The sequence below is a fragment of the Oncorhynchus mykiss genome, chromosome 20, assembly GCF_057628025.1.
Source record: "Oncorhynchus mykiss isolate SJ-2025 chromosome 20, ASM5762802v1, whole genome shotgun sequence".
In the NCBI taxonomy this organism is placed as follows: Eukaryota; Metazoa; Chordata; class Actinopteri; order Salmoniformes; family Salmonidae; genus Oncorhynchus; species Oncorhynchus mykiss.
In genome coordinates this window covers 11,580,778-11,606,924 of record NC_143041.1, presented here as the reverse complement: position 1 = coordinate 11,606,924, position 26,147 = coordinate 11,580,778, and the positions used below count along the sequence as shown (strand labels likewise).

Below are 26,147 nucleotides of genomic sequence, written 5' to 3'. Positions count from 1 at the left end.
CCTGTTGGGGACAAATTAACTAGAAATATAACATCTTAATTTGATCACTCTGTCACAGAGAATTTTCCTGCACAGCATTAAATGCAAATTGTAGTGTATTTGAGGTTAAAAGTTTTAAAGTAACTGTCCAGTCAAAATCTCACTTCATCTGGTTAATTCATACCAAAATAATGCTGTTGACTAATTCTATACTCATATTTGTGGCCAAAACATAAATAGAACCCCCCCCCCCCCCCCCCCCCCCTCCCACGGTATACGCCCACACCATTCTGTTGTTGGGGTACGCCAACACCATTCCCCACAGAAGAGGGGGGGGCAAATCTGTCATCAGCATCTAGGAGACGAGGCCTTCCCCAAACTATTCAGTAAAATTGCATTCTGTCTCTGTCATTCAGTTAAGCCTGTACTTGATTGAACTTTCCTTTTTTTAATTCAATGGAAAGAAAACTATTACACTCATGGGTAAATTATAGGTCATATTTCATAGAAATCTGGAAACGCTGGACAGTTACTTAACAAAGTCATACTTGATTTGCACTAAACATTTATTGATCCTTACAATGCAAATTTAATTTTATACAACGAGTGGGTCTAATCCTGAATGCTGATTGGTTAAAACCACATTCCAGCCGGTGTCTATGACGAATGACTGGGCCGCGTCCATAGATACAGAACAAAAAGACTGAACGACTGGGTCGTGTCTCTGGCAACAGACAGAATGAACGACCAGCCAGCTTGGGTACCAAACCTAGATTTGTGTCGGAACTATTCTCTTGTGGAAGGAAGAAATGGTATGAATAAATTCATCAAAATAATGTTTTTAATGAAAATATGTCAACCATTATTTGAATATGTTGGTAACCCGTTGTATAAAAGTGATAATGCCCTCAAAGCCGGTGTTTGGAGGATATATTGGCATGGTTTGCTGACCCTCGACTTCAGCTCGGGCCTAATAACACCTGTGCCAATATCCTCCAAACAGCGGCTTCTCAGGCATTATCACTTAAATAATCCACATAATCTTTCACATTTGCTGTTGCTGCAGGATTATTTTCCCCATCTCTCTCACATTTGAGATATTTAGCAGATTCTCTTGTCCAGAGTGACTTACAATAGTGAGTGCATACTACTCTTATCTGTTTCCGCCATTCTAGCCATTTGGGAGATGAGACTCATGCTCCGTAAAAAGCAATGCTAACCGCTACCCTTTTTTCCTCCCTATCTCCTTTGCTTTACTTGTCAGCCCATGATGTATTTGCATACCCTGCCTTTGCAATGCAAAGTTATCAATCATGCTCACAGAGGGTGTTCCATACATTAATTTCACTAGAGGGGGATGGGAGAAAAGAAGCTAGCTTATAGACTCACCATGACACTGCCAAGCTATAACTCTTGACATTGTGATGTGTTGATGTCAATGGACTATTAATGTTAATTACTACACAAAAATGTAAAGAGTTTGATTCCAGAAATGGTCCCAATGATAAAGTGAGTAATAATGACCGGCCAAACATTTGCATTCATTCTCAAATCAGCCTCGTCACTGGCATCAAAGAAAGGTGACCTTCCTTGGACAAACAGCTATTTATTTACATAATTCAGTATCACCCCCATAATGTAATATTTGTTCTCCTGGACAGGGACGCTAAAGTCATTAGCAGAGCGATGGCTGCTAGCTACCTCCCTCAAACTGGTTAACACAACCCAGCAGGCCTGATTTTAGATGCAAAACATACAGTAAATACTGACTAGTGCTGCTAACCATCCGCCATCTGTACTGAAGGTTGATGAGACAGGCAGACTCTACAGAAAGGAATGGCTGGTGTGTATCACACACAGACCAGCCAGTTACACACCACAACCTACCATCCAATCATAGCTTCTACTCTACACACCACAACCTACCAACCAATCGTAGCTTCTACTCTACACACCACAACCTACCATCCAACCGTAGCTTCTACTCTACACACCACAACCTACCATCCAATCGTAGCTTCTACTCTACACACCACAACCTACCATCCAATCGTAGCTTCTACTCTACACACCACAACCTACCATCCAACCGTAGCTTCTACTCTACACACCACAACCTACCATCCAATCGTAGCTTCTACTCTACACACCACAACCTACCATCCAATCGTAGCTTCTACTCTACACACCACAACCTACCATCCAACCGTAGCTTCTACTCTACACACCACAACCTACCATCCAACCGTAGCTTCTACTCTACACACCACAACCTACCATCCAACCGTAGCTTCTACTCTACACACCACAACCTACCATCCAATCGTAGCTTCTACTCTACACACCACAACCTACCATCCAACCGTAGCTTCTACTCTACACACCACAACCTACCATCCAACCGTAGCTTCTACTCTACACACCACAACCTACCATCCAACCGTAGCTTCTACTCTACACACCACAACCTACCATCCAACCGTAGCTTCTACTCTACACACCACAACCTACCATCCAACCGTAGCTTCTACTCTACACACCACAACCTACCATCCAACCGTAGCTTCTACTCTACACACCACAACCTACCCACAGACCTGGGCATTGTTCTCATCACGTAGAGTGGAAAGGCGAAGGCCATGCTTTGTGACTCGCTGAGAGCAAAGCCAATGCGTTTTTTGTTTTCTAATGCTCAGCGTGTGTGACTGTTCCCTAGTGTCATATTTATTTGAGCCACTGTAGTGATGCAGCGAAATAATGACCACACTGGGGAGGCGCCTAGCCTGATGCAACATACCACGTGGTACAATGGAAAACTAGTAACCTGGTTATACAGAGTTTGGGTTGTTAGCCAGGCTAGGGGCAAACCTTCACTTTATTCAGTCACACTTCATTCAGTTCAGTCCCTGTTTGATTTACACAACCATACTGTGTATTCCTGTGTCCTGTCACACTAATATGATTCAGTCATGATGCTCTGCTCTTTCATCCTGGCCATTAAGCAGATGGGCCAAATGTAAAGGCCAGTCATTCTATGTATAACTATAGGCCTACTGAAGACCAAAGTGCCACCTCTGTTGTTGTCAACTGATTTATACTGGTTTAATTGGAAGGAATGGTATGGTTCATGTGTCTAACTCTATGTGAGTTCTTTGGCTTTAAAGGGGCATCTGAACAAATTAACTTTAATCAAGTTTGCCAACGTGAATATGTACAAATAAATGATGTCTTGCTTATCATATTCACACATTTTTATAAATGTAGCTGTGGTCTCACATTCTCCATGTTGTTCTGAAGACTATTAGGAGGACACCTGGGATGTTTATGCACGTACATTACAGACATGGAAACTGACAGATGGGATGGATCAGCCCCCCCCCACACATCGTACAGACACACGGCATGCACACACGTCCACACATACTCCCCTGATGGGTGCCGACAGGCAGAAACATGGGCAGCTGTGTTTATCTAGCCAAGTATCTGGGGTTGGGCCTCTTCTACTCTGTTCCACCACTGCCTGGTCCGGTCCTTAAAAGCACATTCACTACTGGCTACCTGCCACACTGCCGATATGACGTTTGATACGATATGCTTTCCTCTCATGCCGTTGAGATATGGCTGCATCCTTTAGTTATTCATGGTAAATACTTCCATAGATACGCTCACTGGCTTTTGGGATTGTTATATGGCCTCACAAAACTGGTAGCACTTTAGTTGTGTTAGTGCCATGTAGGCATTATAGCACTAACTGTCATTAGACTGTCATAGCAGCTGTCATTAGGAGTTATAACAGCTAATGTCTGTTTATGACTATGATGACTTACCGGGTCTGGTAACTTTACTGGGAAATAACCTTATTTGCGTACTGTACATATGCTAACCTGGAATATTATATATTCTCTTTTGAGCCCTAAAATGATTTAAAAGAAGTATGCCCTAACAGAAATGTAACTAGCAGTCATTTCTCTTCATTAGGAGTCCCTGCCTTGCTGTCCAGTCTCACTGGCTGGCTAAATGAAAGCTCCAGTGCAGTCATAAATGAGATGGTCCTGTGTTTTGTATATATTTCCACACTACTGTATGAGGTTGGAATTATATTGTTAAAATGACAATGCCATTTTAGTGTAAGAGCTGTTTGTAATTTCAGCCAGTCTTTTCAGTCTGTTTTGGTGGGATGGCGTTTTGGCCTGCCTGGTAACATCAGGCGGTAAATTAGTTCATACACCAATAAGAAAGAGTTCCAAACCTCTCTGCCAATAACAGCTAGTTTTCAGTTCTCCCCTCCTACTCAGACCACTCCGACAGTCCTATCAAATTCTTGCTTGAGAAATGGCTCTTTGCTAAGAAGCTATTTTGATATCGAGGCGCATTGGACCTTTAACTTAGCTTTATTGATGCAGAATGGAGAAAACTATGACCATAAGCTATAAATATATGCTAAATGGCATATACACAACATGGAACACTAAATGGAGTATACCAAACATTAGGAACACCTTCCTAATAATGAGTTGCACCCCCATTTCCCCCCTCCGAACAGCCTCAATTCATTGGGGTATGGACTCTGTAAGCTGTTGAAAGCGTTCCATAGGGTTGCTGGTCCATGTTGATTCCAATGCTTCCCACCGTTGTGTCAAGTTGGCTGGATGGCCTTTGGGTGGTGATAAACACAAACTTCTTGATAAACACAAACTCTTGACACAGACCGGTGCGCCTGGCACCTACTATCATACCCCATTCTAAGGCACTTAAATATTTTGTCTTGCCCATTCAGCCTCTGAATGGCACACATACACAATCCATGTCTGAATTGTCATTGTTTAAAAATCATTCTTTAACCTGTCTCCTCACCTTAATCTACATTGACTGAAGTGGATTTAACAAGTGACATCAATAAGGGATCAGACTGACCAGGTGAAAGCTATGTCATGGAAAGATCAAATAACATGTATTAGTCACATGCACCGAATACAACAGGTGTAGTAGACCTTACAGTGAAATGCTTACGTACGAGCCCCAAACCAACAATGCAGTTTAAAAAAAATATGGATAAGAAAAAAAAAGTAACAAGTAGTTAAAGAGCAGCAGTAAAATAACAATAGCGAGACTATATACAGAGGGGTACTGGTACAGAGTCAATGTGCAGGGGCACCGGTTAGTTGAGGTAATATGTACATGTAGGTAGAGTTATTAAAGTGACGATGCATAGATGATAACAACAGAGAGTAGCAGTGGTGTAAAACGGGAGGCAATGCAAATAGTCTGGGTAGCCATTTGATTAGATGTTCGGGAGTCTTATGGCTTGGAGGTAGAAGCTGTTTATAAGCCTCATGGACCTAGACTTTGCGCTCCGGTACTGCTTGCCGTGCGGTAGCAGAGAGAACAATCTATGACTGGTGGCTGGAGTCTGACAATTTTTAGGGCCTTCCTCGGACACCGCCTGGTATAGAGGTCCTGGATCGCAGGAAGTTTGGCCCCTGTGATGTACTGGGCCATACACACTCCCCTCTGTAGCGCCTTGCGGTCGGAGGCCGAGCAGTTGCCATACCAGGCAGCGATACAACCAGTCAGGATGGTCTCAATGGGGCAGCTGTAGAACCTTTTGAGGATCTGAGGACCCATGCCAAATCTTTTCAGTCTCCTTAGGGGGAATAGGTTTTGTCATGCCCTCTTCACGACTGTCTTGGTGTGCTTGGACCATTCTAGTTTGTTGGTGATGTGGACACCAAGGAACTTGAAGCTCTCAACCTGCTCCACTGCAGCCCCGTCGATGAGAATGGGGGCGTGCTCTGTCCTCTTTTTCCTTTAGTCCACAATCATCTCCTGTCTTGATCATGTTGAGGAAGAGGTTGTTATCTGACCTCCTCCCTAATAGGCTGTCTCGTCATTGTCGGTGATCAGGCCTACCACTGTGTCATCGGCCACTTGATGAAGTTGCAGTTGTGCCTGGCCTTGTAGTCATGAGTGAACAAGGAGTACAGGAGGGGACTGAGTTGATCCTGTGTTGAGGATCAGCATGGTGGATGTGTTGTTCCCTACCCTTACCACCTGGGGATGGCCCATTAGGAAGTCCAGGATCCAGTTGCAGAGGGAAGTGTTTAGTCCCAGGGTCCTTAGCTTATTGATGGGCTTTGATAGCACTATGGTGTTGAACGCTGAGTTGTAGTCAATGAATAGCATTCTCACATAGGTGCTCCTTTTGTCCAGGTGGGAAAGGGCAGTGTGGCGTGTAATAGAGTTTGCGTCATCTGTGGATCTGTTTGGGTGGTATGCAAATTTGAGTGGGTCTAGGGTTTCTGGGATAAGCCATGGCCAGCCTTTCAAAGTCTTACTTACATTGGCTGCAGAGAGCATGATCACACAGTCTTCCGGAACAGCTGGTGCTCTCATGCATGTTTCAGTGTTATTTGCCTCGAAGCGAGCATAGAAGTAGTTTAGCTCGTCTGGCAGGCTCGTGTCACTGGGCAGCTCTCGGCTGTGCTTCCCTTTTGTAGTCTGTAATGGTTTGCAAGCACTGCCACATCTGACGAGCGTCAGAGCCCACGTAGTACGATTAGATTTTAGTCCTGTATTGATGCTTTGCCTGTTTCATGGTTCGTCAGCTGGCATTGCAGGATTTCTTATAAGCTTCCGAGTCCCGCTCCTTGAAAGCGGCAGCTCTAGCCTTTAGCTCAGTGCGGATGTTGCCTGTAATCCATGGCTTCTGGTTGGGGTATGTACATACTGTCACTGTGGGGACGATGTTATCAATGCACTTATTGATGAAGCCAATGACTGATGTGTACTTCAATGGTTTCGGAGGAATCCCAGAACATATTCCAGTCTGTGCTAGCAAAACAGTCCTGTAGCTTAGCATCTGCTTCATCTGATCATTTATTTTATTGATCTAGTCACTGGTGCTTCCTGCTTTAATTGTTGCTTGTAAGCAGGAATCAGGAGGATATCATTATGGTCATATTTGCCAAATAGAGGGCAAGGGAGAGCTGTGTGTGGAGTAAATGTGGTCCAGAGTTTTTATTTTTATTATATTATTTTATTTATGTTTTCTCTCTGGTTGCACATTTAACATGTTGATAGAAATTTGGATTTAAGTTTCCCTGCATTACAGTCCCCATCTACTAAGTGTGCCGTCTCTGGGTGAGCATTTTCTTGTTTGCTTATGGCAAAATACAGCTCATTCAATGCTGTCTTAGTGCCAGCCTCTGACTGTGGTGGTACGTAAAACAGCTATGAAAAATACTGAAACTCTCTAGGTAGATTGTGTGGTCTACATTTTATCATGAGATACTCTATCTCGGGCGAGCAATAGCTTGAGACTTAGATATCGTGCACCAGCTGTTATTTATAAAAATACATAGTCCACCGCCCCTTGTCTTACCAGACTCCGCTGTTCTGTCCTGCCGGTGCAGTGTATAACCAGCCAGCTGTATGTTGACAGTGTCGTCGTTCAGCCACAACTCCGTGAAGCATAAGATATTACAGTTTTGAATGTCTCGTTGGTAGTTTAATCTTCCGCGTAGGTCATCTATTTTATTGTCCAAAGATTGCACGTTTGCTAGCAGAATGGAAGGAAGTGTGGGTTTATTCGATCGCATACGAATTCTCAGAATGCAGCCCGCCCTCTGGCCCCTTTTTCTCCACCACCTCTTCACGCAAATCACAGGGATCTGGGCCTGTTCCCGATAAGCAGTATATCGTTCACGTCGGGCTCGTCAGACTCATTAAAGGGGGAAAAAAAGGATTCTGCCAGTCCATGGTGAGTAATCGCAGGCCCGATGTCCAGAAGTTATTTTTGGTCATAACAGACGGTAGCGGCAACATTATGTACAAAATAAGTGGGGAAAAAAAGTTACAAACAACGCAAATAAACAAACAAAAAACACAATCTGTTGGGGACACGTAAAACGTCTGCCGCCCTCTCCGACGCAGGTGTTCCTAATATTTTGTATACTCAGTGTATTTGTTTTGTTTTTTTAACCATTTTATATTTGATCTTTAATGCACTTTGAGATTATTCTTGTATAATGATGTGCTTTAAAAATGTAATTATTATTATTATTATGAAATATGATGTTTGAGAGTAGTGCAGTTTGTTTCTGTATCACAAGATGCTTCCCACTCTCTCGAGTTTCACTACTCAGTTCTTAGTGTCTGTGATTCAACTCATCCCCCAAAGCTGTGGTTTTCTCCTCTGCATTTTCATTGGAAGTTTACAGTATGAACGCTGTCCCTTCTACGTAACTAGGCTAAGTACAGCAACAACCTATGCTGTGCGTGTCCCTCTCTCGGCCCCTAAGCCAGCTGATGTCATGCGACATTCCACACAGCTAGACGGCCCCAAATGACCTGGGGTCAGACAGGAGCAAGCGGCTTGACTACTGATAATGTTCAGTACTAATTTATATACACTGATGGTGTTCTGTGAGAACAAACACTAGACCTGAGTATATTCATAATGACACACTATTCCCTAGGCCTATATAGGACACCACTTCGGGCCATATTGATGTCATGGGTTCTGTCCAAAAGTAAAGCACTGCACAGGGACTATAGGGCGCAATTTCAGATAGGCCCCACTGGATATGTGTTTGATTTGACATTTTAAAGTGTATTGGTCTCAACCCATTGGTCTCCATCTTTATTTGATTCTAGGTAGCCAATCAGACGCTCCACACGGACAGTCCAGACCTGCCGGAATGTTTCCAGCTGTCAGTGCTGTCATGGCTGCCTTGTGTGTACCTGTGGCTTGCTTGCCCTCCCTACCTCTTCTACCTCCAGAGGAACAACAAGGGTTATATCATGATGTCCATCCTTAACAGAGTGAAAACGGTGAGGGACCACACCACGCACTGGGCTGCTGTATGCGGACATGCATACGCCGTCTGTCCAGTTGTCTCTCTGTCTCGGTCTCTCTCTCGATGCAATACTGTTTGTTGCCTGAGATTCATACCCTGTTTCGTGGCTCTTATTAGATTAGTTAGTTGATGCACGATAGGGGAATAGTGGGAATGTTTATTAGACAGGCTAATGACCAGTACTGGGAAACGTACCAGACATTCAAGCTGGTTCAGACGGTTTAGATGGGTTTTGATCAAATTACTCCTGCTCAGTTTTGGGTTTATTTCTTTCTCTCTTTCTCGCCCCTCCCCTTTCCTCCTCTAGGTCTTTGGGTTGGTGTTGTGGATTGTGTGTTGGACAGATCTTTTCGGCACCTTCCATGAGCTGCAGCAGGGGGACTCAAAGCCACCCATCTACTTCGTCACTCCACTGGTGGTCGGCATGACGATGGTACTTGTACACAACCAACAGGGCGTGGCGTTGTAAACATGCAGTACAGTCATACAGTACAGTGTTCAACTCACTTCCTGAAAATATCTTATTTTTGGGGTCTTGTTGCTTAGTGACCAGTGTTTTGAATCCATAACTTGTCAATCAATCATGTATGTATTGTTGCAACCTGAACTCAGGGGTAGACGTAACATAGTAACCGGAAATCTGGGACACTCAAATTAGTAATTTAAGTGTAAGTTTTATTAGTCGTGCAGGATACGCATGGTATACATTGTCCAATGAAATGCTTACTTCCAGGTTCCTTCCCGACAATGCAACAACCATAAGAAATAGTTAAAAATAAGAATATGAACATGAAGTGAATGGCAGTAGAATAGATTAACAATTTTAGTATAAATGTAATACAGGAAGACACAATTTATAGTAAAATATTTACATGTGTTTGGGGGAAGGGGGGATGGAGAGCAAGTGTTTAACTTGAGCAGTATAACAAGAGTCTGGTAGCAGTAGTTGTAATGTGTGCTAAGGTGAAGAGAATCAGAGCAGGTGGTCAGTCCAGTTCAACTCTGATGGCTTGTAGATAGAAACTGTCTCTGAGCCTTTTGGTATCAGACCTCATGCTCTGATACCGTCTGCTAGACGGTAAGGGAGAGAGCAGCTTGTGGCTGGGTTGTGTGGGGTCCTTGATGATGCTGCGTGCCTTCCTCAGGCACCATTTTGTATAATGTTCCGGATGGATGGAAGCACAGCCTTCGTGACGACCACGTTTCGAGTAGTACTGGATGGGTGGAAGCACGTTCCCAATTTGTATGACATGTTACGAATTGCAATTAATACAATATGTTACAAATTTGCAATGTATGATATGTTACACATTCTAATTTGTTGTAGCTAGCATTAGCTAGGTTGCTAGGTGGCGAACGCTAATGTTAGCTAGGTGGCTAACATTAGCTAAGTTGGGGTTAAGGTTAGGAGTTATGTTAAAGGGTTATTGGGAAGGGGAAGCTAAAATGCTAAGTAGTTGTAAAGTAGATAAAAAAAGTAAGTAGTATTTGCTAATCAGCTAAAGTTGTCCGTGATGAGATTCGAACACGCAACCTTTGGGTTGCTAGACATTCGCGTTATACGCTCATCCATCCATAACAACCAACCACCGTTTTTGCCTTAAGTAACATTCCCTGTTATGTAACCATACCAAAGGTAACATATACTAAGTTGAGTGTCCCAGATTTTTGTTTACTATGTTACGTCTAGTCTGAGACCAGCCTGATTGTTGTGTTTGTAGATGATTAGATTTTCATTGTATTCCATTAACCTTTACAGTATGTTGCACGCTCTGAGGTGTAGAATAAGCCTAGTGAACATGCTGTTATTCACAGGCAGTTGCTATGCTGGTTCACAAGTTGTTGTTTTTTCTTCTCACATTTCTCTCTCTCGTGCCCTATGCATGAGTGAGAGAGTAGAGCTGAGATGCATGTTCACCTTTACATGCCCTGTGTGTTTCTGTGCTTATCTAAATCGTGATCACTTTAACGCCTCGCTCCCTCACCCTCCCTTTCTCCCTCTCTTTCTCAGCTGCTAGCTTTGTTTCTGATACAGTTTGAGAGGTTGAGGGGGGTCCAGTCTTCAGGGATTCTATTTATATTCTGGTTCCTGTCAGTGCTGTGTGCCATAGTGCCTTTCCGCTCCAAGATCCTACAGGCCAAATATCAGGTGAGATCCGGGTTTCCCCTAATGTGTACTGTATAGGCGGAGGTGAAGGAGATGTTTAAAATGTATAGATGTCTCCATCTCCCTCAGCTCTCTCCTTCTTTTCCCTCTCTCAAAACATGGTTACCATCCCCCTCTTCCTCCTCCTTCCCTCCCTCTCCTTCCCTGGCTAAAGAACTTACGGTTGGTTGTTTTGGGGGTTAGGCAGGACCCAGGTTGGGTGAAGAGAGTGAGAGAGAGGAGAAATAGTAGGTATGTTGTCCTAGCGACCTGCAGGGCCTTAGCCGTCTTATCTAACCTATCCTACTGAGGGCTGTCTAATACTCTTAACATAATAAAATGCCCTAACAGCTAGCCAGAGCTACACTGGGGCCAAGCCAGGTCAAACCATGCCAACATCAGTCCTGTGGTCTGCTCTGGTTATTTACAATCCCATTGATCCTAACAATTAGCCCCTAGTTGTGTTTTATATATTTTATTTAAAATGGCTTGTGGTCAGGGAGACAAAGGAAGGATTTTGGATGACTTAGTTGTTTTTAGCTCAGCAGGGTTTGGGGGGACTGATCATTGATATGTAAGAGAGCATTTTAGGAGACTAGGACAGTTAGCGCATTGTCTGTCAGCTTCCCTAAGAAATGGCTTTCATAACAAAATGTCTTTCTCTGTTCTTGTGTTTCAGAGTGAGATTTCAGACAAGTTGCGTTTCACCACATTCTATTTCTACTTCAGCCTGATCGTAGCCGAGCTTATCCTCTCTTGCTTCAATGAGAAACCTCCACTTTTCTCCAACATAGACACAGACCCCGTGAGTCAACCAGACACACAGACACACAGACCCTGTGAGTCAACCAGACACACAGACAGACAGTGACCTCTTCTTACTCTTTCTCCTCAGAATCCTTGTCCTCAATCAACTGCTGGTTTCCTCTCCACTATGACCTTCTGGTGGTTCACTAGGTAACATGATTTTCCCCATACAACAATTATACCTTGGTGCAGGATTGACTTATCCTGTACATTTGTATGGCTTGTAGCTATTTCATGTTCAAGTATGTTATTCCCACAAGTAATCAGTACATTTGATCAATAATCAATGGAACCGCAAACAAGTCTTCTCTCTGTGCCCTGGTTTCCTGGACACGGATAAATTATTTTCCAGGATCTTGCACTTCATGAAGTTCCACTAATGTGTTGTGTCCCTCTCTTTCCCAGCATGGCCATCAAGGGCTATAAGAACCCTCTGGAAGCCAAAGACCTGTGGTCACTGAACAAGAGGGACAGCTCAGAGGTGGTCGTCCCCAAGCTACTGCGGGAGTGGGAGGTGGAGCAGGCCAAGACTCACAGGTAGGGAGGGATGGAGATGGAGGGAGGGAGCAAAAGAGGGTGGGGGGGTAGAATAGGAAACTGAAAAACTATTATTATACTGAACACAAATATAAATGCAACATGCAAAGATTTCAACGTTTGTACTGAGTTACAGTTCATATAAGGAAATCTGTCAATTGAAATAAATCAATTAAGCCTTTCATCTATGGATTTCACATGACTGGGAATACAGATATGCATCTATTGGTCACAGATACCTTTTTTTTTTTAAAGGTAGGGGCGTGGATCAAAAAACCAGTCCGGATCTTGTGTGACCACAATTTGCCTCGTGCAGATCGACACATCACCTTGGCGTAGAGTTTATCAGGCTGTTGGTTGTGGAATGTTGTCCAGTCCTCTTCAATGGCTCTGCGAATCTGATGGATATTGGCGGAACTGGAACACGCTGCCGTACACGTCGATTCAGAGCATCCCAAATATGCTCAATGGGCGACATGTCTGGTGGGAATGCAGGCCATGGAAGAACTGGCACATTTTCAGCTTCTAGGAATTGTGTACAGATCCTTGCAACATGGGGCCGTGCTTTATCATGCTGAAACCGGTGATGGCGGTGGAGAAAGGGCACGACAAACAGGATCTTGTCACGGTATCACCGTGCATTCAAATTGCCATTGATAGAATACAGTTGTGTTCGTTGTCCGTAGCTTATACCTGCCCATACCATAACCCCACCGCCATCAAAGGGCACTCTGTTTACAACGTTGACATCAGCAAACCGCTCGCCTACACAACGCCATCTACCTGGTACAGTTGAAACCGGGATTCATCTTTAAAGAGCACACTTCCCCAGCGTGCCAGTGGCCATTGAAGGTGAGCATTTGCCCACTGAAGTCTGTTACGACGCTGAACTGCAGTCAGGTCAAGACCCTGGTGAGGATGACAAGCACGCAGATGAGCTTCCCTGAAACGGTTTCTGACAGTTTGTGCAGAAATTCTTCGGTTGTGCAACCTCTGTGTCATCAGCTGTTCGGGTGGCTGGTCTAAAACTGCACATTTTAGAGTGGCTTTGTATTGTCCCCCGCACAAGGTGCACCTGTGTAATGATCATGCCGTTTAATCAACTTCTTGATATTCCACACATGTCAGGTGGATGGATTATCTTGGAAAATGAGAAATGCTCACTAACACAGATGTAAACATATTTGTTTACAACATTTTAGCGAAAGCATTTCTGGGGATCTTTTTATTTCAGCTCATTAACACTTTACATGTTGCGTTTTATATTTTTGTTCGGTGTGTATTTCTAAGAAATGTAGATTTGAGACCAGCATCCACATTTCCTTTAATCTTTCCTGACCCAGCAGTACGACTGTGTAGAGAATGGTTTCCCTTGTTTTTTTATTTTTTTTATTTTACCTTTATTTAACCAGGCAAGTCAGTTAAGAACAAATTCTTATTTTCAATGACGGCCTAGGAACAGTGGGTTAACTGCCTGTTCAGGGGCAGAACGACAGCTCGGGGGTTTGAACTCGCAACCTTCCGGTTACTAGTCCAACGCTCTAACCACTAGGCTACCCTGCCGCCCCAAGGTTACACAGCCAAATGACACCGCCTAAGTCAACAGTAGTTTGCCCTTTCACATCTTTCCCAGGACTGTGGAGAGCTGGGGGGGGGGGGGGGGGGGGGGGGGGGGAGGAGGAGAGAGTTGTCTTTATGGGATCTGAGTGTGCACGCTTGTGTTTGTTCATGTGCATGTATGTGTAAGAAAGATAAAGTGTGTTTTTCATGTGGCGCCAGCCAGTATCGCTCATATCTGTAAAAAAAAAAACTGTGTTAGCATAGTAGCCACTGGATTGTGCAGCACCTTTTGAGCATTTAATATGTTGAGTCAGTGTCTCTGCATCTCTGGTCTTGGGTGGAAAACACAGTAGGAAAACAAACATGCTAGTATCAACGACAGAAATAGCACCACAGATCAGTAAGATGAGTTGGCGAGAAATCGTTACAAAACACACAGATGAAACATTGTGTGTTTTGATGTGTTTACATAATACACGATGTGTTTACATCCTACAGAGAATTCCAACAGGCTGCTACAGTGAATTAAAAAAAAATAATGGAATGTGACTGGAAAGCAGTGGAGAGAAAATCTGGCTGATAGCCATATTAAGCCTGCTTTCTGCCTTGAACACAGAGTACCTGCTTTTTCTCTGATAAGAGACAACAATTTTTATAATTCATCCCAATTCTACGATATTAATAATTGATAGGATTTATATAAAGTTTCTCTTTGAAAATGTCTGCTTTAACTTATCAAAGCAGGTGGCTGCCACAAAAAAAAATTCTGCTTAAACTTGTCAAACAAGCTTTCGAGAGCAAAAAACTATTAGCTGAAACTGCTTTCTGCTTCAGCTTATTTAACTAGACATACACTACCGTTCAAAAGTTTGGGGTCACTAGTAATTTCCTTGTTTTTGAAAGAAAAGTTTTTTTTAAATTGTCGATTTTTAAATAACATCAAATTGATCAGAAATACAGTATAGACATTGTTAATGTTGTAAATGACTATTGTAGCTGGAAACGGCAAAATGTTTATTCTCTGTTGGGCCCGTAACTGGAAAGTACAGGGCACTCCAGAACTAAAATCTAAACACACAAGCCATCTAAATGGAATGTGAAACTTCACTCTCCCAAAGCTTTTATCTCCGATATTCACTGTGTGGTTTCAACACCAAATCAAAACCCCACATAGGGCGGTGCACAATTGTCCCAGCGTCATCCGGGTTAGGATTTGGCCGGGCTAGGCCGTCATTGAATATGAGAATTTGTTCTTAACTGACTTGCCTAGTAAAATAAAAGGTTAAAAAAAAAAAGCGAAATACAACAGGTGTAGAGTTTGTTGTAAAATGCTTGCTTGCAAGCAACGATGCTGAGTTATTTTTATATATATATATATATATATATATATATATATATATATATTATATTATACACACACACTCTCTACTGTTCAAAGGTTTGGGGGTCACCTAGAAATGTCCCTGTTTTTTAAAGAAAAGCTAATTTTTTGTCCATTAAAATAACATCAAATTGATCAGAAGTACAGGGTAGACATTGTTAATGTTGTAAATGACTATTGTAGCTGGAAATGGCAGATTTTTTATGGAATATCTACAGAGGCCCATTATCAGCAACCATCACTCCTGTGTTTCAATGGCACGTTGTATTAGCTAATCCAAGTTTATCATTTTAAAAAGCTAATTGATCATTAGAAAAACATTTTGCAATTATGTTAGCACAGCTGAAAACTGTTGTACTGATTAAAGAAGCAATAAAACTGGCCTTCTTTAGACTAGTTGAGTATCTGGAGCATCAGCATTTGTGGGTTGGATTACAGGCTCAAAATGGCCAGAAATAAAGACCTTTCTTCTATTCATGTTCTGAGAAATGAAGGCTGTTCCATGTGAGAAATTGCCAAGAACCTGAAGATCGGATACAACGTGTGTGTATAGTGTATATCTTCCAGGCTACATAGCCATGGGCCCCACAGTACCGTTGTAATTGTTGTTTCTTACCTGCACTGACTTTGCAGAAGGCTGCTTTATTGAGGAAAGTTTTGAAAACTGTGAGATGTGGTTGTTGAATGTAGCTACCTTAAGGTGAATACACTAACTGTAAGAGCGTCTGGGAAATGACCAAAATGTCAATATAAATCTTGTCCAAACACACTTGACACCAGCTTGGGAGTGTCTGCTGAATGCTGAACTCTAACCTCTTGTCATTGTTCCAAGCGTTCTCTTTGGCTCTCGCTCGCTCTCATGTTCGCTCGCTCTTTCGCTACTCTTCAGTTTCTCTGCCAAGTTCTGTCTGGTTTTCCTTCAGTGAACAAAAGAACCAGTAAAATGATATGAAAGAGAGACCTAAGCCTGTAATTGCTCAAACCTGTTTAGAGGTGTGAGGGAGAGTTGCGTTTCATTGACTTTTGGAATCCAACCCCTCCACATTCCGATTGTGTGAGAAAATCATGCGTAAATATACAGTATATCGGTTAACTTCATGTTCAAGGGTAGAAACTGGATGTGATGAATGCTTCTTCAACTTGGAACCTATTTCTACCCCTTCTCTCCACAGTGCTGTGGACCAGTCCACCCAGGCTCATTTCTCCAAACCTACCCCAGCGGGAGAGTCCAACCATGTAGGGGGGGAGAGCAGTCCTGAGGAGGTGGAGGTGTTGCTGTCCAAACAAAAAGACCCCAAAAAGCCCTCCTTCCTCCGTTCCCTCATCAAGGCCTTTGGACCCTACTTCCTCATCGGATCTGCATTTAAACTCCTACAGGACCTCATCACCTTCGTCAACCCACAGCTCCTCAAGTAAATAGAGCACTACGCAGCATTATATACCCTTATGAAGCCTTACCAAGTCTATATGTCAAATGCAGATGAACATGCTGAATGTGGTCTGAATAAAGATAACGTTCTGAGTAAAGATAAAGATCAGAATATAAAGCTAATTTAGGACAGCAGCAGTATTTCCTGTATCAGACTCATCATAGGGGTGGGGTGTTTGTTTCCTTGTAGCTTTACAGAGTGACAGGACAATATTGTTCTTGTTTGTGGTGTGTCTTTGAGCAGCTAGCAAAGCCCCTTTTTAATGAGTTAAAATACAGTATTTTATAAGGAAAAGCTACACACTCAAGTAGCTCCGATGTAATATATTATTTTTACCAACATGGGCTGGATAGTAGTCTAGCGATGAAGCTGTTGGGCCAGTAACCCAGAGCTGTCTAGTTGAATTCTGTTGATGTGCCCTTGAGCAAGGCACTTAACCCTAATTGCTCCTGTAAGTCGCTCTGTATAAGAGCGTCTGCTGAATGACTCAAATGTTTAAACAAATATTCTCACTACCACAGTGTTTCCACTGGACAGGATTCACCTGGACACCTATGTGGTTTATGGAAGGACAACATTTACCTACATGAACATGTGTCATGGTCTCTTATTTCCAGGAAAAATATTATTTGCATGTTGATTGGTCTACGTCCTTATGGTCCTCCTCGGCTGTCAAGAGTTGTTTTGTTTGTGATGTAAAGCCGACGTGCAAATGTGTTCCCTGTGTAGGTTGTTATGAAAGTGTGTGTTTGAATGATGGGAGGCTTTCTGTGAAGCATAAACCCATCTACAGTACCAGCCAAAAGTTTGGGTTTTTCTTTATTTGTACTATTTTCTACATTTGTAGAATAATAGTGAAGACATCAGAACTATGAAATAACACACATGGAATGTAGTAACCCAAAAAGTGTTAATATTTTAGAATCTTCTAAGTAGCCACCCTTTGCCTTGATGACAGCTCTGCATACTCTTGGCATTCTCTCAACCAGCTTCATGAGGTAGTCACCTGGAATGCATTTCAATTAACAGGTGTGCCTTGATTAAAGTAAATTAGTGAAATTTCTTTCCTTCTTAATGTGTTTGAGCCAATCAGTTGTTGTGACATGGTAGGGGTGGTATACAAACTCTTCCTGTCCCGCCCCCTATCTATTTGGTAAAAGACCAAGTCCATATTATGGCAAGAACAGCCCAAATAAGCAAAGAGAAATGACAATCCATCATTATTTTAAGACATGAAGATCAGTCAATCAGGAAAATTTCAAGAACTTAGAAAGTTTCTTCAAGTGCAGTCGCAAAAACCATCAAGCGCTACGATGAAACTGGCTCTCATGATGACCGCCACAGGAAATGAAGACTCTGGTACCTCTACTGTAGAGGATACGTTCATTAGAGTTAACAGCCTCAGAAATTGCAGCCCAAATAAATGCTTCACAGAGTTCAAGTAACAGACGCATCTCAACATCAACTGTTCAGAAGAGACTGTGTGAATTAGGCCTTCATGGTCGAATTGCTGCAAAGAAAACACTACTAAAGGACACCAATAATAAGAAGAGACTTGCTTGGGCCAAGAAACACAGGCAATGGACATTAGACCGGTGGAAATCTGTCCTTTGGTCTGTTGAGTCCAATTTTTTTATTTTTGCTTCCAACCGGCGTGTCTTTGTGAGATACAGAGCAGGTGAACGGATGATCTCTGCATTTGTGGTTCCCACCGTGAAGCATGGAGGAGGAGGTGTGATGGTGTGGGGGTGCTTTGCTGGTGACGCTGTCTGTGATTGATTTATTTAGTATTCAATGCACACTTAACCAGCATGGCTTCCACCTCATTCTGCAGCGAAATGGCATCCCATCTGGTTTGCGCTTAGTCCCACTATCATTTTGTCTTTCAACAGGACAATGACCCAACACACCTCCAGGCTGTGTAAGGGCTATTTGACCAAGAAGTAGAGTGATGGAATGCTGTATCAGGTGACCTGGCCTCCACCATCACCCGACCTCAACCCAATTGAGATGGTTTGGAATGAGTTGGACTGCAGAGTGAAGTGAAGGAAAAGCAGCCAACAAGTACTCTGCATATGTGGGAACTCCTTCAAGACTATTGGAAAAGCATCCCAGGTGAAGCTGGTTGGGACTATGCCAAGAGTGTACAACTCTCTCAAGGCAAATTGTGCATACTTTGAAGAATATCAAATATCACATATATTTTGATTTGTTTAACACTTTTTTTGGTTACTACATGATTCCATATGTGTCATTTAATTTGTTTTTATTTCTTCACCATTATTCTACAATGGTAAAAATAAAGAAAAACCCTTGAATGAGTAGGTGTGTGTGAACTTTTGACTGGTACTGTATGTCATGTTTAATGTGCTTGTTTTACTCATCAGTCTACAGAATCTATGTATTTTATATATACAGTACCAGTCAAAGGTTTGGACACACCTACTCCTTCAAGGTTTTCTTTGTTTTTACTATCCCATCTTTTTCTCTCCTCCTGTTCCGCCCCCCCCATCTTCCTCTCTCCTCCCTCCAGGTTATTGATCTCATTCACGAAGCAGAAGGGAGCTCCCACCTGGTGGGGATACGCCCTGGCCTTCCTCATGTTCTTCGCAGCCTTCCTCCAGACTCTCATTCTGCACCAACACTTCCAGTACTGCTTCGTCACTGGGATGAGACTTCGCACCTCCATCATAGGAGCCATCTACAGGAAGGTACACACACACACACACACACACACACACACACACACACACACACACACACACACACACACACAGTGGTGAAAATTGTATTTTTGTCTTTCTCTTCTGTCCTTTCTTTCTCTCCCTAGTCTCTGATTATCACTAACGCGGCCAAGCGTACATCTACAGTGGGAGAGATAGTCAACCTGATGTCAGTGGACGCTCAGCGCTTCATGGATCTCACCACCTTTCTCAACATGCTGTGGTCCGCCCCACTTCAGATCATACTGGCACTATACTTCCTGTGGCAGGTGGGTGGGTTCTTTCCATGGAGGTGGGTTTATTAGTCCACCATGGCCAAAGTAGTGCACTGTATGGGGAATAGATCTAAAGAGATGAGATCCAGAATGATTGTGCCTGGAGTATATTCATTAGTGGGATTCTGTTTGCAACAGAAAATGTTTTGCAAGGGAAACCGTTTCCTTCAAAACGGAAAACATTTAGCAACAAAAACGAGTTTCTAGGTCCCTCTCTGTTTCATTTCATTCCGTTTGCTTCCGTTTGGCTCCTAAAGTTAACGGTAAATGTTTTTCCGATGCAAAACATTTTGTAACAGACTAAACGTTTTGCAACTTTATCCGACTAATGAATACACCCCTGCTCTGCTTTGATTAGTCTTATGTGCTCTTTCTGGGGTCCATCTCTGTTGTGTTGATTAGTCTTACGTGGTCTTTCTGGGGTCCATCTCTGTTGTGTTGATTAGTCTTACGTGGTCTTTCTGGGGTCCATCTCTGTTGTGTTGATTAGTCATATGTGGTCTTTCTGGGGTCCATCTCTGTTGTGTTGATTAGTCATACGTGGTCTTTCTGGGGTCCATCTCTGTTGTGTTGATTAGTCATACGTGGTCTTTCTGGGGTCCATCTCTGTTGTGTTGCTTAGTCATACGTGGTCTTTCTGGGGTCCATCTCTGTTGTGTTGATTTGATCCTTCCTTGTTTTTTATTTTGATTGCTAATACCTTGTCTCTCTCTTCTAGAACCTTGGTCGGTGTCTGTGTTGATTGGTCGTGCCTTGTCTCTGTGTTGTAGATCCTGGGTCGGTGCCTGTGTTGATTGGTCGTGCCTTGTCTCTGTGTTTTAGAACCTGGGTCGGTGCCTGTGTTGATTGGTCGTGCCTTGTCTCTCTCTTCTAGAACCTTGGTCTGTGTTGTTTGGTCGTGCCTTGTCTCTCTCTTCTAGAACCTTGGTCGGTGTCTGTGTTGTGTGTTGATTGGTCGTGCCTTGTCTCTGTTGTAGAACCTGGGTCGTGTCTGTGTTGATTGGTCGTGCCTTGTCTCTGTGTTGTAGAACCTGGGTCGGTGTCTGTGTTGATTGGTCGTGCCTTGTCTCTGTGTTGTAGAACCTGGGTCGGTGTCTGTGTTGATTGGTCGTGCCTTGTCTCTGTGTTGTAGAACCTGGGTCGGTGCCTGTGTTGATTGGTCGTGCCTTGTCTCTCTCTTCTAGAACCTTGGTCGGTGTCTGTGTTGTTTGGTCGTGCCTTGTCTCTCTCTTCTAGAACCTTGGTCGGTGTCTGTGTTGATTGGTCGTGCCTTGTCTCTGTGCTGTAGAACCTGGATCCGTCGGTGCTGATTGGTTGTGCCTTGTCTCTGTGTTGTAGAACCTGGGTCTGTCGGTGCTGATTGGTCGTGCCTTGTCTCTGTGTTGTAGAACCTGGGTCCGTCGGTGCTGGCTGGTGTTGCTGTGATGATCCTCCTGATCCCCTTAAATGCTGCCATCGCCGTGAGGACACGAGCCTACCAGGTATGCACACCTCCCTCTGCTTTTCTACAACGGCTTAATATCTGTGGTATGGAGGTTTGAGGTTGTGGTGATGGTGATGATCGCGATTAGAAGGATGGTGTCGATGATGATTGTAATTACGACTGAGAAGTCTCGCCGATTTGAACAAGCGGCTTCTCGTCCAAGTGTGTGAAGGTAGAAACGTGTGCAACTCTTTACCACAACAAAAAAAATGCTCATGATCAAACACCAGAGCACTGTAAAGATCTCCTGAGAGTTTGTACTGTAGCAGGCTGCTCTTTAAACTAGTCGGCTTGTGGGTGGAAAGATGAGTGAAATGTTCTATACCTTTTTTTTTGTACTGTACTTCAAAAACTCTGTTTGTGGTGTGTCAGTTTGCTCGGAAATGTTTGTGCTTTTTTGTCTTTGAGCAGCTATCAAAGCCTCTTTTTTTTTAATGAGTGTTAAAATACAGTATTTTAAAAGGAAAGGAAAAGCCGCACACTCTGTTAGATCCAACGCATTCATTTATCTACCAACGGTTTCGACAGCCAAGCGGTCTACATCTCTAAAGTAGCATTGTTTTGACATGGACAGAGGATATCTCCCACCTCCCTCCTCCCTCTCTCCCACCTCCCACCTCCCTCTCTCCCCCCTCCCTCTCTCCACCCCCCTCCTGTTGTCTCTTAAAGGTGGAGCAGATGCAGTACAAGGACGCTCGCATCAAACTGATGAACGAGATTCTGAATGGGATCAAAGTGTTGAAGCTGTACGCCTGGGAGAGCTCCTTTAAAGAGAAGGTTCTGGAGATCAGACAGAAAGAGCTCAATGTGCTCCGCAAGACGGCCTACCTCGGTGCTCTGTCTACCATGGCATGGACCAGTGCACCTTTCCTAGTACGGGACACGCTCCGGCACGCACACACACACACACCTATATTATCCCTGTTGTATGCGCTATATCACTTTGCATGAAGGAAGGAAGGTTAACTCTGACTATTAGCTAGATATTTTAGATGGGCAGAGTACAACTGAAAGCTGCAAATCGATGAGTTGTCCAGAGGATCTATTTCCAAGCTTTTATAAATGTATTTTTTATGTCTCCTCAGGTTGCCTTGACAACGTTTGCAGTGTATGTGACTGTGGATAAAAATAACATTTTAGACGCGGAGAAAGCCTTTGTATCTTTGTCTCTGTTCAACATCTTACGGTTCCCTCTCAATATGTTGCCCCAAGTCATCAGCAGTATCGTACAGGTAGGCTCTTCTCCTCCTCTGTCATTCTCTTACTCCTTCTTGTCTCACTCCTCTCAATTTTTTTCATCCTGTCACTCTCTTTCCCCCCTACTTCTCTCATTCCTCTTTCTCTCACTCCTCCTCTTATTCCTTCTGTCATTCCTCCTGTGGATGTTGTGCATGCTTTTGCGCTGTGTGTGTGTTGACTCTGTTGCCACTCCAAGGCCAGTGTGTCCCTGAAGCGTATCCAGGACTTCCTGAGTCATGATGAGCTGGACCCAGAGTCTGTGGACCGGACTAACACTGCCACAGGTGAACATTGAACCAAACTTGGCTGGGCTGGTTTCATTTTACCCCCTAGGCCCTTCCGATACCCCTTAGGTTTTCACTGACATGAAGGATGGTAGAGAATAAAGCTAATGGGACGGGGCCTCTGAGGCATTCTAATTGTCTATGTTTCTGCCATAGAGATCCTATTCAATTACTATTCTAATTCCTAGTTCTATGGTTACTGCTGAGTCAGGCTTACATGGGCCTGTTGCCATGGCACCACTGCCTGCCATTACTGTAGGCGGTTAGGTTTTATATAGAAACTATGAGGGATTATGTAATCAATTTCAGTTTTGCATCGTCATTACTTTTGGCTTTTGTAATAATAACATTTTAGACTCTTAAGTTGAGGTGACTTAAGGGATTTGGATGGACGGATTCCACAGTCATTGCTTTTTCTTCTGTAACTCCCTCTGTTTTTGCCAGTTTGGTAATGCTGTGTCATGGTTCCTGTTTTTGTAACTGCAATGCATTCTCCCCTTCAGATAGCTCAGTGACTGTTGTCAACGGGAAGTTCACCTGGGCAAAACAAGATCCTCCTGCTCTACACAAGTATGTTGGCAAGTTGCATCATGCAAAGGACAATAACTATTCAAGGGAAAGAATGCACTGACTGTGTGTGTGTGTGTGTGTGTGTCCGTCCCAGTATAAACCTGATGGTGCCCCAGGGCTCACTGCTAGCGGTGGTAGGACATGTCGGCTGTGGAAAGTCTTCTCTGGTGTCAGCTCTATTGGGAGAGATGGAGAAAATGGAGGGAGACATCTCTATACAGGTATGTCCACTGAACTAAATTATGCTAACTGAAGGTTGATTTGATTTTATTGGGGCATTTGCTCGATTGAGTAATTGATTAGTGGGTCAATTGCTTGATTGATTGATTGAACGATTGATAGACTGATTGTTTGTGTCCAGTTGTAGTTTTCAGCTGTACTGAGTTTTCTCCCTCTTCTACCAGCTGTACTGAGTTTTCTCCCTCCTCTCCTTTCAGGGTTCGGTGGCCTACGTCCCGCAGCAAGCCTGGATCCAGAATGCCACTCTGAGAGACAACATCCTATTTGGCAAGGCCTACAACGAGCACAAGTACCGCTGTTGTCTGGATGCCTGCGCTCTGACCCAGGACCTGGAAGTACTACCTGGAGGAGACCTGACCGAGATCGGAGAGAAGGTAGGGAGATGGAATAGAATCTAACCTGGTTTGTTTTTTGGGGCTAAAGGTCACGTTAGCCCACAACTAAAGGCATCAGTTCTGGGAGCTAAGATGAGTCTGAGTCTCAAACAAAGCAACTTATTTTGAGATCAGTGATTTGCTTGTGTTTGTCTCTCTCCTCTCTCTCTCATCTCTTTCTCTCTTATCTCTTTCTCTCTCTCCTCTCTCTCTCTCTCCTCTTTCTCTCTCTCTCCTCTTTCTCTCTCTCTCTCTCTCTCCTCTCTTTCTGTCTCTCCTCTCTTTCTCTCCTCTCTTTCTCTTTCTTCTTTGTCTCTCTTTCTCTCTACTCTCTTTCTCTCCTCTTTCTCTTTCTCTCCTCTCTCTGGCTTTCTCTCCTCTCTATTTCTCCTTTCTTTCTCCTGACTTTCTCTCTTCTCTTCTCCCCTCTCTTTCTCCTCTCTTTCTCTTGCTACTTTCTCTCTGTTTCTCTCTCAGGGAATCAACCTCTCAGGTGGTCAGAGACAAAGGGTGAGTCTGGCCAGAGCTCTGTACAATGAGGCAGACGTCTACCTGCTGGACGACCCTCTCTCTGCCGTGGACGCCCACGTGGCCAAACACATCTTCGACCAGGTCATTGGCCCAGAGGGGGCGCTGCAGGGCAAGGTGAGTAGAAGAGTCACTCTGCTCTGTTCTCCATACACTACAGAAGAAGAGAGACACATTCTGAGTGGTAGCAGAGAGACATTAACTGGTTAGATATCTTGTCCATTATCAACCATATTTGGTGGTATGGCACTACATGGCGATGTTAAAAAGGACAACAGTGGGAATCTCCTCATAACTGACAAGTACATGAGCTATATTCTGCCTAGTTCACATAGTAAAACCCCATTTTAAAGTGTCCTCGCCTACAATAGAGGAAATGGTAGCTCTTATCTGTGGTTTATAGTTTTCAATCCTCTACTTGTTGGTTTAGTATCAAATGTACGACTTTAATGCTCTGATAAGAAACTTATGTACAGACTTGGGTGTGTAGTGTGTTTGGTTGTTTCATTATTATAGTGAGTGTCACTTCCTATATTTGAATGTTCACTGTCCTGCTGCATATGCAACACTAAGAATAATTGAACTAACATGACAGTAAGTGACAGTATCACTATTCTTTTTGAAGATGTTGTATAGATTCTATGACTCCAAATATAAATTCTCTAGCTCAGGTATTTCTCCTTCTATAGTTTGTTCTCCATCTTCTTTTTAAATGGTGAGTCAACATGTTTTAAGCAGATTTTATTAGAACATCGAATTGCAATAAAATCTCAGTATTGAATCGCAATAACAATATAGAATAGTGAAGCGTATAGAATCGCAACACATATAGAATAGTGAAGCGTATAGAATCGCAACACATATAGAATAGTGAAGCGTATAGAATCGCAACACATATAGAATAGTGAAGCGTATAGAATCGCAACACATATAGAATAGTGAAGCGTATAGAATCGCAACACATATAGAATAGTGAAGCGTATAGAATCGCAACACATATAGAATAGTGAAGCGTATAGAATCGCAATAACAATATAGAATAGTGAAGCGTATAGAATCGCAATAACAATATAGAATAGTGAAGCGTATAGAATCGCAACACATATAGAATAGTGAAGCGTATAGAATCGCAATAACAATATAGAATAGTGAAGCGTATAGAATCGCAATAACAATATAGAATAGTGAAGCGTATAGAATCGCAATAACAATATAGAATAGTGAAGCGTATAGAATCGCAACACATATAGAATAGTGAAGCGTATAGAATCGCAACACATATAGAATAGTGAAGCGTATAGAATCGCAACAGATATTGGCACCTAAGTATCGCGATAATAAAGTATCGTGAGGTCCCTGGCAATTGCCAGCCTTAATGACAGATCCTCTTTTCTTTTCTCTCAAGACGCGTATCCTGGTGACGCACGGCATCAGCTTCCTGCCGCAGGTGGATAACATAGTGGTGATGGTGGAGGGCAGGGTGTCGGAGATGGGCTCGTACCAAGAGCTGCTCAAACAGAATGGGGCATTCGCTGAGTTCCTCAGGAACTATTCCCTGGAGGACATCATCGAGGAGGACGAGGCAACAGGTAGAAGTACCTGTTACTATAGCACAGGGGTATTTGAATCTTACCCTACGATGTCTGTAGCACTGCTGCTTTTCTGTTCTACTGCCACCTGGTAATTAATTGCACCCACTTAGTGTCCCTTAAAGGAAAACCACATACGTTTTT

At 43.3% G+C, this 26,147-nt stretch overlaps 1 protein-coding gene across 10 annotated transcripts in view; it reads left to right on the top strand.

The window, feature by feature from the left end:
- Positions 1-26,147, top strand: part of abcc3 (ATP-binding cassette, sub-family C (CFTR/MRP), member 3) — a 59,065-nt gene that overhangs the window by 18,152 nt on the left and 14,766 nt on the right. For 8 of the 10 annotated variants that reach the window (XR_016489314.1, XR_016489316.1, XR_016489315.1 and 5 more), the window contains exons 2-19: positions 8,635-8,811; positions 9,145-9,270; positions 10,849-10,986; positions 11,663-11,788; positions 11,879-11,940; positions 12,196-12,327; positions 16,441-16,680; positions 19,232-19,409; positions 19,529-19,690; positions 21,085-21,177; positions 21,849-22,052; positions 22,265-22,411; positions 22,615-22,702; positions 23,206-23,272; positions 23,367-23,493; positions 23,710-23,886; positions 24,364-24,531; positions 25,820-26,003. Coding sequence is in view for 7 of the 10 variants with exons in the window: in XM_036955670.2 (XP_036811565.1) it covers positions 8,635-8,811; positions 9,145-9,270; positions 10,849-10,986; positions 11,663-11,788; positions 11,879-11,940; positions 12,196-12,327; positions 16,441-16,680; positions 19,232-19,409; positions 19,529-19,690; positions 21,085-21,177; positions 21,849-22,052; positions 22,265-22,411; positions 22,615-22,702; positions 23,206-23,272; positions 23,367-23,493; positions 23,710-23,886; positions 24,364-24,531; positions 25,820-26,003 (2,596 nt within the window). In the remaining 3 variants the exon portion in view is untranslated. Of the gene's footprint in view, positions 1-8,634; positions 8,812-9,144; positions 9,271-10,848; positions 10,987-11,662; positions 11,789-11,878; positions 11,941-12,195; positions 12,328-16,440; positions 16,681-18,639; positions 18,814-19,231; positions 19,410-19,528; positions 19,691-21,084; positions 21,178-21,848; positions 22,053-22,264; positions 22,412-22,614; positions 22,703-23,205; positions 23,273-23,366; positions 23,494-23,709; positions 23,887-24,363; positions 24,532-25,819; positions 26,004-26,147 lie in introns of those variants that run through there. The other 2 variants (XM_090212201.1, XM_090212202.1) reach the window with 1 other exon arrangement.